This window comes from Ranitomeya imitator, chromosome 8 (assembly GCF_032444005.1).
Source record: "Ranitomeya imitator isolate aRanImi1 chromosome 8, aRanImi1.pri, whole genome shotgun sequence".
NCBI lineage: Eukaryota > Metazoa > Chordata > Amphibia > Anura > Dendrobatidae > Ranitomeya > Ranitomeya imitator.
In genome coordinates this window covers 143,635,418-143,648,535 of record NC_091289.1, presented here as the reverse complement: position 1 = coordinate 143,648,535, position 13,118 = coordinate 143,635,418, and the positions used below count along the sequence as shown (strand labels likewise).

At 45.0% G+C, this 13,118-nt stretch overlaps 1 protein-coding gene across 4 annotated transcripts in view; it reads right to left on the bottom strand.

Moving 5' to 3' along the window:
* Positions 1-2,471: 2,471 nt before the first annotated feature.
* SUCO (SUN domain containing ossification factor) overlaps positions 2,472-13,118 on the bottom strand; it is a 115,051-nt gene continuing 104,404 nt past the window's right edge. For all 4 annotated transcript variants that reach the window (XM_069737492.1, XM_069737494.1, XM_069737493.1 and 1 more), the window contains 3 exons: positions 12,224-12,315; positions 4,368-4,423; positions 2,472-3,269 (listed from right to left, as the gene is read on the bottom strand). In XM_069737492.1, coding sequence (XP_069593593.1) covers positions 2,826-3,269; positions 4,368-4,423; positions 12,224-12,315 — 592 coding nt within the window. In that variant the 3' untranslated portion in view covers positions 2,472-2,825. The remainder of the gene's footprint in view (positions 3,270-4,367; positions 4,424-12,223; positions 12,316-13,118) is intronic.

The window sequence follows — 13,118 nt, the reverse complement described above, 5'->3', positions numbered from 1 at the left end:
CTGGACTGATTAGCACTGAATCTCCTGCTGATAAAACACTGATTGTATTGAAACTACAGCAAGCAGCTGACAGATTCTCTTTAAAAAATAAACTCATGTGCAGCTCTGGAAAGAAAACAAAAACAAAAAAAGACAGAAAAAAAACAAACTTAAAATATACAATTGAAGAGTCAGTCTTTACAGAAGCGAAGCTCTCCACACATGCTATCTCCCCAGGCACAACACAATTTTTCTGCAACAGCATGGCATAAACTCAATGCACAATGGAGGCCAAAATCCAACTAATCGCCACATTTCAAAATAGCCTGCGAAATTCCTGTGACATACTTGTCACAGCACCCCTTGTTCTATCCAATATGTCCGATGTCCCATTGTGTGTGCAGATTCTTATTGGCAATTGTGTGCGACCACAACCTCTGGACACATTTTATGGTGGAAATTGTGAAGAAAAAAAAAAAAAAAAACACCAGGGGGTGCCATAACAAGTAAAATTGATAACCAAATGGGTATTAACTTTTTTTTTTTTTTAATTATACCAAAAGGGAAAAATAGTTCTGTTTTGAGTGATCTAAATAATGATAAATCTGGGTTTAGTTTATGTAAAGTGAAATGCGCTAAAAACAGTAATGTGTTATATGTTGAAAAAAAAAAAAAGAGACAAAACCATCAATTAGCTACAAGCCACCATCAAACGTTAAAAAAACAAAAAAAAAAACAATCAGTATATGAGGACAAAATAACGCAAAGATTTATGGCACTTTTCAAGTTTTTTTTTTTTTTTTAAGCAAAAACAATTCTGGATCTTTAACATTTTCTGTAACTTTTTAGGACTATCATTTCTGGAGTTCAGGATCTAAAGATTAGTTCATCTATTTGATGACTGTTTTATTAGAAGAACACAGAACATTTTGCCTAATATGGGTTCTAAGTGCTAAAATGACAAAAGTCAACATTTTTTAAATTAAAAATTTAACTTTTCAGTACATGGATTAGGTCTTTATTCATAGAGGGTTTACTACATTTTCCAAAATTGTCTATTAAAAAAAATAAAATAATATATATATTATATCTGCAAAACAAATTAGGCACCGCTACTAAGACTGGCGTGGGGACTAGAGTAACTTCTTGTGGTTCAAAAACTCATTTTTTGGCAAAAATAATGAATTGTTACAAAGCTTATTATCTTGGTACCCCAATGAGCAGGGGTCTGATGGGCCAATATTTCCAAGCAGATAAAGAAATTGCCGTGTTTCGGATTTTTTTTTTTTTTTTAAATTGTATTTGGAACAAAGTATAGTGGATGGATATACACGGTGTAACCAAAGCCAAACAACGGTAAACTAACATTTTCTCAATGGCTAAATGGAGATGTCCACCACTAAACAAACTTGTATTAATGAGCCCAAGCAAATACATCAAATCTGCCAAACTGGCACGCTTTCCCCGTACTCCGCTTTGAGTCATCAACATCCAGAGGGAACGTCAAGTGACCACTGCAGTTGATCAGTGGCTGCCGACTGGCTGCAGCATTCACATGTCTCTTACAGATCACAGGTGAGATTTTTTTTTTCTCCCCACCTCCCTGGGACCACTAATAAATGGGGTTATATAGTGAACAACCCTTTTAAATGAAAGTAAAATAAAAAATAAAAAAATAAAAATCACTGGCTAGGTTACAAAGTTTGACCTTCAGAAGTTTCAATTTGCCAAATCAATTGCAAAGGGAGAAAATCAACATCACACTGCGGAATTAAAATCTGAGCCACGGATCAATTTCTGTAAGATGAGATTTGATCAAATTGGATCCACTTTTCCTGCTACAGTAATCTGCTGTTTGAGTCCAGAGGGAACATGCGCCTTGTAGCTGCCATGTGTGAACGTACCCTACAGCGGGGTCGGTGGTGGGCAGAGCAATGCATCGTCCCGAACAGCGGATTATGGCAGTGGAAAGCTACGCGACACTGAACCACCAGAAGAAAATAAAGTATTATGGTCAGTAGTTTGTGCTCCCTGTTGAGTTTTAAGAAATGGTCTTTACAGGCAAATGCATTACATTGTATGTCCGTACAACCTGAATGTGAACAACCAGTGTGAACATGTACGACCAGTGTGCACACGCAGCTCTGACGGCACAACATTTACACTAACACTGGGCTATAGCGCCATGATAGTTGGAGGCACCCGCGGCAGCGAGAGGCTTACCCATAGCTACATTATACTTTGCTCATCCGCATCCTCTACGCCAAGTACAGATTGGCGCGCGGTTGTTTCTCAGACGTATCTGAAGGAATGGTCTGGCTGCAGGACACCTGATATTCTTTAGTGTTAAACTCCAAGAAGCAGCAAAAAAAAAAAAAAGAACAAAAACAGAAAAAAACCTAAATATTTTAAACGTGTTCTCTAAAAAAAAAATACCTCTAAATCACGCATTCACACTTGGTGCTTTCTTTTTTTCTTTTTCTTTTTTTTTTACCTCCAGTGGCATTATAAATAGACAGAAGGCACATAAATATGGAAAGGTGCAAGTACGGGAACGATGTCGGGGGGTGTAGGACAACAACTTGAGCTCAAGTTAAACCCAACAACCTGGGTATTAAATGTTCTTTCCCCCAGTTATTAAACTGCGGAAAAAAAAATTCTTATCCTAGAAGAAAGGAGAGTACGCTGAATTCCTTGCTCAAAAAACGTCAAGGAATAGGAGATGATCCAAGTTCTTGAAGACCAGCCCAACACGTGTTGTGCATGTAACCTTTAAAGTCTGCTGGAGCTTCCTCTATGTAGTACCAGTCAGTAAAAAACCCCATAGATCGGGTACCCTGTGATGATTAGAGATGACCAGAGACCGTTGTAACCCCAAAAGTCCCAATAGTCAAGTCTTTATTGGTTTTGATGATGTCGTGCAGACTGGGCATAGACCCGGACTTAGTCTGTATTAAGCTTTTGATGAACTTTCCTTGGTCCTGAAGTTTCGAGCGCCTGCGCTTAATGGCTCTTTTTTCAGTCTTAGTCTTTTGGGGTTGTCCATTACAAAGGGCTGAACAGGCTGTGATGCCACAAAAGTAGGACTCCTCCGACTGGGAAGAGGTCTCCGAGCTGCCCTCGGAAGGTGGCCCCTTGTAGGAAGAGTGGTACACCTCCCCCATATTTGAGAAGTCTCTCTGGTTTGTGAATTCTTTCTTGGTTTTTACGTCCCCATTTGGAAGTGCTTTTAATGGATCCATTGGTTTGATGGTCTCAATCTTCTCGGTTTTGTACTTGCAGCGCTTTTTCTAGAAACAGAACAGGAAAATTAAAAAAATAAATAAATAAAATCGGATACAGATTAATGAGTATAAAGCTAAATAAAATTCTGAAGATCTGAAATACCGTACTCTATTGCTGTTGTAGGTTGTGAGAATAACAGCGGCACCTTGGAAATTATACGGGAGTGTGGAAAGCATCTTGGATGCCAAGAAACAACTAAAATGAGGGACAGAGGCAAACGGCGGCCAGGATTTTACCATGAATTATTTCCATTTTTTGTTCCAACATTGAGCATAGAAAAATAATTCACCAACATAGGGCTGCACCGCCATCTACAGGCACATAGGGCACACGGGGCCGCAACGCCATCTACATGCGCTCAGAGCACACGGGGCCGCACCGCCATCTAGAGGGGCACAGGGCACACGGGCTGCACCACCATCTACAGGTGCACATGGGGCCGCACCACCATCTACAGGCGAACAGGGCACGCAGGGCCACACCGCCATCTACAGGCGCACAGGGCACGCAGGGCTGTACTGCTATCTACAGGGGCACAGGGCACACGGGCCGCACCGCCATCTACAGGTGCACAAGGGGCCATACCGCCATCTACAGGTGCACACGGGGCCGCACCACCATCTACAAGCACACAGGGCCGCATCGCCATCTACAGGTGCACAGGGCCGCACCACCATCTACAGGTGCACAGGGCCGCACCACCATCTACAGGTGCACAAGGGGCCATACCGCCATCTACAGGTGCACACGGGGCCGCATCGCCATCTACAGGTGCACAGGGCCGCACCACCATCTACAGGTGCACAGGGCCGCACCACCATCTACAGGTGCACAGGGCCGCACCACCATCTACAGGTGCACAGGGCCGCACCGCCATCTACAGGCGCACAGGGCAACGACCCATGCAACAGAAAAAAGGTAGTAAAAAAATCCTTTAAATGCATGTAAAGGTGCTAAATATTGGTATAGGCCTCATATTGATGACATAATGGAAAGGAGCTGATCTGTAATAACTCAGATATTGACGTCTTATCAATATTATACACTTGAACTTTCCCCTTATCTCCATTTTAAAGCGAGAGGCAATGAGAAGCCAATTTTACCTTTTTCTCTGGAGAAAATTTCAATGGCTCCACAATGTAGAAATCTTCTGGATTCACTAGAGACAAAAGTATATTTTAGTAATAGCCTGTGGACACGCGAAGTTCAGACACTTTCCAAGCTATAACCCACACAAAACTGCCCAGATGGTTTTCCTTTATTAATGATTGAGAACATTCAGGAAATCTAAATAAATAAAAAAATACATTTAATCTTTCAGCCAAGAATTTGCACATAACCTCCGGTCTCCTCTTTACCAGTATTGCAACTTATGTGCAGAAGACAAATATCACAAGTCCAAAAGGTCTCCTTTATGGAAAGCACGGCCACAGACTGGAGAGCCTTTGTCCGCACGCGGGCCGGATAGAGAAGATCGTTCACTATCAATAACTGGCACAGTGTTCCCCTACAGGAAATCCCCAAAATACAGACCCCCAGGGACAAACGACCCCTGCATCTGACAACACTGGCAGAGAAATGTGCTTATGGCCAGCGTTAGTCGCCATGTCCTGTCATTCTGCTAGTCGTTGATGTCTGTCACCGTACTGAAATATTGCACAGAATCAGATCATTTAAAGGAAGCTCCAACCCAAGGGATAAGCGGATGTCTTACTAAAACAAGTGTAACGCATAGTTTGCAAATTAAAGATAATCTGTCCGCAGGTTTTTGCTATGTAATTTGAGAGCAACCTGATGTAGGGGCAGAGACCCTGATTACAGTGACATCACTCATGTTGGATTCAATACAAATCAGCAGCAGAACTAGCCTTGTTCCTCCTAGTCCAACGTAGTCCCCACTACTGATTAGCAGCTTTCTATCAATGCAAAGTGTACACAGAGCGGCCATCAGTGGTGTGGGCAGGGTTATACATGGTTCAGCATTTAGAGCTCTGCAGCAGAGAAAATGGTTTCGGTCACAACTACTGCACCCATTAAACTAAGTGACACATAGCCGGAATCAGGGTCTCAACCCCAACATCATGCTGCTCTCAGATAACATAGCAAAACCTGCTGACATTCCCTATAACAGGACATAAGTGCATGCGCCACTTATTCTTATTTGCTCGGCTCTCAGACAGGAGTCAGATATTATTATTATTATTATTATACATTTTTATAGCGCCATTTATTCCATGGCGCTTTACATGTGAATACGGGGCAAATATAGACAAATACATTAAACATGAGCAGATAACAAGGCACACGAGTACATAAGGAGGGAGGACCCTGCCCGCGAGGGCTCACAGTCTGCAGGGGGTGGGTGAGGATACACTAGGAGAGGGAAGAGCTGGCTGTACGGCTGTTCAGTAGGTTGAGGATCACTGCAGGCTGTAGGCTTGTCGGAAGAGATGAGTCTTCAGGTTCTTTTTGAAGGTTTCTATGGTAGGCGCAAGTCTGATGTGTTGGGGTAGAGAGTTCCAGAGTATGGGGGAAGCACGGGAGAAGTCTTGGATGCGGTTATGGGAAGAAGAGATGAGAGGGGAGTAGAGAAGGAGATCTTGGGAGGATCGGAGGTCGCGTGTAGGTAGGTACCGGGAGACCATGTCACAGATGTATGGAGGAGACAGGTTGTGGATGGCTTTGTATGTCAGTGTGAGGGTTTTGAACTGGAGTCTCTGGGCGATAGGAAGCCAGTGAAGGGCTTGACACAGGGGAGAGGCTGGGGAATAGCGGGGGGACAGGTGGATTAGTCGGGCAGCAGAGTGTAGGATGGATTGGAGTGGTGCCAGAGTGCTAGAGGGGAGTCCAGAGAGTAGGAGGTTGCAGTAGTCGAGGCGGGAGATGATAAGGGCATGCACTAGCGTTTTTGCAGTGTTGCGGTCAAGGAAAGCACGGATCCGGGAAATATTTTTGAGTTTGAGACGACAGGAGGAGGCAAGGGCTTGGATATGTGGCTTGAAAGAGAGGGCAGAGTCGAGGATCACCCCGAGGCACCGGGCGTGTGGGACTGGGGATAGTGAGCAGCCATTGACATTGATGGATAGGTCTGGTGGAGGGGTAGAGTGAGATGGGGGAAAGATGATGAATTCTGTTTTGTCCATGTTCAGTTGTAGAAAGCGAGCAGAAAAGAAGGCTGAAATAGCAGACAGACAGTGCGGGATTTTGGTAAGCAAGGAGGAGAGGTCAGGTCCGGAGAGGTAGATCTGCGTGTCGTCAGCGTAGAGATGGTACTGCATACCGTGGGATTCTATGAGCTGTCCCAGGCCGAAAGTGTAGATGGAGAAGAGTAGGGGTCCTAGAACAGAGCCTTGAGGAACACCGACTGACAAGGGGCGAAGTGAGGAGGTGGTGTGGGGGAGGGAGACACTGAATGTTCGGTCTGTCAGATATGACGAGATCCAGGAAAGGGCCAAGTCTGTGATGCCAAGGGATGAGAGGATTTGTAGCAAAAGGGAGTGGTCTACAGTGTCAAAGGCAGAAGACAAGTCCAGGAGAAGGAGGACAGAGTAGTGTCGCTTGCTCCTGGCAGTTAGTAGGTCATTGGTGACTTTAGTTAGGGCAGTTTCAGTTGAGTGATGGGAACGGAAGCCTGATTGTAACCGATCAAAGAGGGAGCAGGAGGAGAAGTGGGAGGACAGTTCAAGATGGACGTGTTGCTCCAGCAATTTGGAGGCATAAGGGAGAAGAGATATTGGGCGATAGCTAGACACAGAGGATGGGTCGAGGGAGGGCTTTTTGAGGATGGGTGTGATCTTGGCATGCTTGAAGGATGAGGGAAAGACACCTGTTGTGAGTGAGAGGTTGAAGAGGTGCGTTAGGGTTGGGATGAAGACCGTGGAAAGGTTAGGGATGAGGTGGGACGGGAGCGGGTCAAGCGTGCAGGTGGTGAGGTGTGATCTTGACAGGAGGGTGGAGAGCTGATCTTCTGTCATGGTGGAGAAGCTGGTTTTGGAGGAGCAGGGTTGAGCAGCTAAGAGGGGCAGTGGGCGCTGTGGGCCAAAGCTTTCTCTGATCGTATCGATCTTCTGTTTAAAGAAAGAGGCGAAGTCATCAGCAGAAATGAGGGGGGAGGGAGGAGGTGCGGGGGGACGGAGTAGAGAATTGAAAGTGTTGAAAAGCTGTTTAGGGTTGTGGGACAGGGAGGATATGAGGGATGAGAAGTAAGTTTGTTTTGCGGCAGTGAGCGCAGACTTGAAGCTGGCGAGGGACTGCTTGTATGCAGTGAAGTGGTCGGCAGAGCGGGATCGCTTCCATCTCCGCTCAGCAATCCTGGAAGCCCGTCTCAATTCTTTGGTCAGGCTGGTCAGCCAGGGCTGCCTGTTAATTGTACGAGTTTTACTATGCATGAGTGGGGTGGCCGAATCGAGTGTTGTTGTTATTGTGGTGTTATAAAAAGTGGCAGCAGCATCTGTGTCATGAAGGGAGGCTATGTCTGTGAGAGGGAGAAGGGACTCAGAGAGTGATTGTAAGTTGAGATGTTTGAGATTTCTGCGAGGGTGAGTGAGTTTGTGGAGTGGGGGTTGCACACTAGGAGAGGAGAGGGACGAGAATGTCAGTAGGTTGTGGTCAGACAGGGGGAGGGGTGTGTTAGTGAGGTTAGTAAGGGAGCAGAGGCGGGTGAAGATGAGGTCCAGCGTGTGGCCATCTTTGTGAGTGGCCTCAGAGGACCATTGAGTGAGGCCAAAGGAGGCAGTCAGTGATAAAAGTTTAGAGGTAGCTGAGGTGAAAGTGTCAATGGGGACATTGAAATCACCCATGATGATAGTGGGGATGTCAACAGAGAGGAAATGAAGTAGCCAGGTGGTGAAGTGGTCGAGAAAGGTGGAGATGGCTAGTTCTGGGGGGCGGTAGATGACAGCCAGCTGGAGGTTGGAGGGGGAATAGATGCGGACAGAGTGCACCTCAAACGAGGGAAGAGTAGCGGAGGGTGGTAGCGGGATTGGAGTAAAGGAGCAGGTGTCGGACAGGAGCAAGCCAACTCCTCCACCGCGTTTGTTGCTGGGGCGAGGGGTGTGAGAGAGGTGGAATCCGCCATAGGAGAGCGCAGCTGGAGAGGCCGAGTCAGAGGGGGTGAGCCAGGTTTCAGTGAGGCCGAGGAAGGAGAGTTTGTTGGTGATGAAGAGGTCATGGATAAATGGCAGTTTGTTGCAGATGGAGCGTGCGTTCCATAGTGCTCCAGGTAGAGGGAGTGGGGGAGTGGGGGCTGGATGAATGGGTATGAGGTTGTCGTGGTTGGGAAAACGTGCGGAGGATCGTGGCAGGGGGTTAGAAACGAGTGTGGGGATGAATTGGGGAGGGCCGGGATTTGGGGATATGTCACCAGCAATGAGGAGTAACAGACAGATCATTAGAAGGTGGGAGCAGGATAGGACATGATGTGGCCGTGTGTGTCTGGATAAAAAGGATTGTATGTGGAGGAACAGTTCTGAGGGGAAGGTGAGATGGCTGGGGAGTATGGAGGAAGAAATGACTAGTTCCTTACTAGGAGGAGGGATTGCAGGAGATTGTAAGAAGGAAAGTAGTATGGGGGTGAAAGAGAAAAGAAACCGAAACATTGTAGTGGTTGGTATTCTGTTACCTTCCAGTCAATTCCAGTCCAATTCAGTCTAATTCAGAATCATAATTAAAAAGATGTAATTCAGTCTAATTCAGAATCATAATTAAAAAGATGTAATTCAGTCTAATTCAGAATCATAATTAAAAAGATGTAATTTAAAAGATGGAAGTTAAAAGATGATTTGCAGCAGACTGAGTCTATAGCAGACTCCTGCATGTGAATATATCCCCAGTTAAGGGCAATCAGGTGTGAATGAGGGGGTGGCTGGGTATGGGAGACCAGATGTAGAGAGTTAAGCAAAGGTCATAAAGTGAGGGAGGGGTAAGACTGACCACTCAAAGAGATGCCAGGATCACACAATGAGAGACATGAAAACAGGTCGTGGAAACAAGCTCATAGGTGAGAAAGCATACTAAAAGGATTATATGTGCTGCACCAAGACACTCAGATCCAGGGGAAGCATAGAAAAGCCAGTGCAATATACAGATGTACAGATGTATAACTAAGGCCATGTTCACATGCTGCGTTTTTCCCTGCAGGCAGAAGCGGCTTACAAAAAGCAGGTTTTGCTGAGATCTTGTTGTCTCTTGCGCATGTTGATAAAGTTTAGTGGCCCAAAAAGAAGCCGGATTTAACTCCCTCAGGAATTGCACTGAAAACACAGCAAAAATGAAGAAGACCTGTCTTATTGCACTTTTCCATTGTTTTCTAAGGCTATGTGCACACGTTGCGGATTCTGTGCGGATCCGCAGCGTTTTTTGAGGTGCAGAAACGCTGCAGATCTGCAAATGATTTACAGTACAATGTAAATCAATGAGAAAAAAAAAAAGCTGTGCACACTTTGCGGAAAATCTGCTGCCGAAACGCTGCGGTTTAAAAGTAGTAGCATGTCACTTTTTTGTGAATCTGCAGCGTTTTTGTACCCATTCCATTATAGAAAACCGCAGGGGTAAAAAACGCAGCAAGTATGCAGAAAAAAACGCAGCAAAAACGCACAAAAACCGCAACAAATCCGCAGTTGCGTTTTCTGCCAGGAGAGGCAGAATCCGCACCAGAAATTCCTAAGGCTAATCCGCAACGTGTGCACATAGCCTAGGGGTGGAGTAATGCTGCACAAACACTGAAAGAAGAGACACGGTGCAGTTCACAAAAACGCAGCAGTTCTCCAAAGCAGTCAGGGAAAAAAAACCAATGTGTGCGTGAGATTTCTGAAAGTTGCTGGCACTGTAAAATGCAGCTTAAAATTCGCATTAAAAACCGAAGCAAAAACACTAGATGTGAACATAGTCTAAGACCACTTCGTCCATGTGTACACTGAGTAACATTTCTGCATCTCTTGGCAGAAAACAAGCAGCTGCAAATACGCAGGTTTCTGGTGTGTTTTTGACTGATTTGAATGAAGTAAATGGTGAAAAACGCAGAGAGCACTGACATCCAGCAGATTACTATACGTCAGAGCAGAGCCAATCAGAAACGAGCAGGTACAGCACTCCGCTCCTCCATTTCAGCAATTGGTGGGGAAACTCAACAAGGACACAAAGTTCAAAACTTCTGGAGCAGGTAATTATATTACATATGCCCTTTTATTCCAAGTCCAAGCAACAATTGCTAAAATCCCGCGCCTGGGTCCCCGAGAAGCCTGCAGCTCAGGAATGAGCAGACAGCCGTGCGCTCTCCAGCTGATTGATGAGGGCTAAATCCGTGGGTGAATGACCTGCACGGTCTAGATCAGTGGTCCCCAACCTTTCTGACCTTGAGAGCCACATTCAGCTCTGCAAGAGGGTCGTGAGCCACATCCAGCTCCTGTCTCCCCTCACAGGAGTGGCAACCAAAGCCCCCATTACGGGTATAATGATAACCAAAGATTTTCCACACAAATCACCCTGAAGCAGTATACCAAGATCCAGGGGTCCCCCCCACCCCCACATTCAGTGTTCTCCCATCACGCAATCCCAACACAGTCACATCCAGCTTCAAGCACCTCCTCTGACCGGTAGTATCATCCGGTCTCCAACAAACCATACTTAAATTATTTCTAAGCCCCCAAGACCAGTAGATGTGTACCCAAATCTGCTCTTCTCCGCTGGCCTACTCACAAAGCTCACCATTTTGAGATGTGCTCTTCATACCAGTTTACTAAATCTGGAGCTAATGCACCAAGCTGGCAGACAGCCGCGAGTCACAATTCATGGGACCGTGAGCCACATGTGGCTCTTGAGCTACAGGTTGGGGACCGCTGGTCTAGATGTACCCTATAGATGAAGCACACGCTATGGGGGACGCCCAGGGACATGCTCACCATTGCACCACATGCTACACTTTGGAGTTCTTAGTGGTCACACATTTATAGATTGGTAGGAAAAGTTCAGAAAGCAAATTCTGCAAGACTAAAAGACAATGCAAGTAAATGGGGGGTTAAAAAACTGAACAAAAAAAAAAAGCACAGATTCTTGAGTTAGCGGTAGAAAATATATATATTTGTATTGGGTTTTCGCCTTTTTGGGGCGCAAATTTGTCTGCATTGCAAATGATATGCTTTGCGTACACCCAGCCTTCTTGTGACATGTCGCCCCGTACATGTTATTTGCAATGTCAGAACATAAAATATTGCATCTAGGCCAATACTTAAGGACAGCCGCAGAGTCTCACTTCAGTAAAGGCAAGCATGCAGATTTTTCTACCCTTCTCTTCTCAACACTGTGTTCATACATAGCGTCCAAAAAGTACAGGAGACCCTGTGATGTGTAGGTGCGATCTCCACATTTCTGGTCTGCATAATCGCTTTCGAATGTTAAAGGGAATCTGTCAGCAGGATCCACTCTCCTATAGGCATGTAGATCATAGGAAGCTGAATACAATGATATCTGATGTCTTATTCCTAAGAAATCCATGTTTTTCTTTTATGTAAATGAGCTGTTAAGATCTATGGGCCGGACACAGATCTACATGAGAATCTGACTCCAGAGCTTCTTACACATAAAAGCGGGCATTACCCCTGTGAGACATGTAATGACTGACAGTCTGCTCTCGTAATCTACATGTCTCTCAATGACGACATCGCCATGCATTTATAATAGGCTCTGGAGGCAGATTCTCGGGGAGATCTAGGTTCGGCCCATAGATCTTAACAGCGCATTTGCATATTCAGAAAATCAAAGGATTTCTCTGGAATAAGATCACAGATATCAAGGCATCATTTTATTCAGCTTCCCATGACCCGTGTGTTCATATAGACGGCATAGGAGGGTTGATCCTACTGACAGATTCCTAAGCATTTCCATTCATCCGCATGTACTACATGAAAGATCTGGATACGTTCACAAGTGTCTGCCGTATGTAATAATTCAGAAACGCAAATACCTTCTTTACTTGAGAGATGAAATGACTGGGAACGGATAAGAGGAAATGTGGTTCTTCGCTTAAGATTCATATCATCATAGGAAGAAAAACACCTGAAGAAAAAAAAATGCAAGACATCAGATATTTACCGAGCTACAGATGATTAATGCAAGGTCCTAAATTGCTGGTACATGTTCCCTCTGATCTGTAAACTGCTGCGGGGCGGGTTGGCACTACATTAGTGACACCATGGAACAAATGGCGCTATAATAATAAATAATTATCACTGTACTAAAGATGCAATCACATCACAACATGTATACACACGCCGCAGGTACAATACACATCGGCCTTCACCCATGGGCCGGGGTCATATAAATGGGCACACTACTTCTAATGCCTGGGACACACAGGGTAGGTACTGCACCACGCAAGGACTGCCAGCGGTTAAAATGCTCACTTGTCATGACCTAAGGGAACTTCAGCACGAATAAAAGGGAAATACAGCCACAATTTTTTGATGTCAGAGGATCTTGAGAAAAGATCCCATTTGAGACGTTCCTGATCTCAGGGAAAGTCTCAGGAATTTTTGTTATAAAGTCATGTGAACGTGGGCCAGAATTTAGAAAAGCAAACACGCTGCAGATTTTAACGCTATGTTCACATCTCCAGTAATATCTTTTAGAACGGTTCCAGCAGAAATCCGTTGGCAAAAAAAAGTTATGCAGAGAAAACTTTTGTTTATTTTTAAAAAACAAATTTCAGCTGGGAAAGTTTTTTTCTCTAACAAGGATAAATTAAATAGCTCTCCGGTTTCTTCTATTTCAAACTGATACTAAAAAATGGAAGAAAAAGGATAAGAAAAAACGTTCTGCAAAAAAACGTTTTTTTTTGCCAACAGATTTTAGCTGGACCA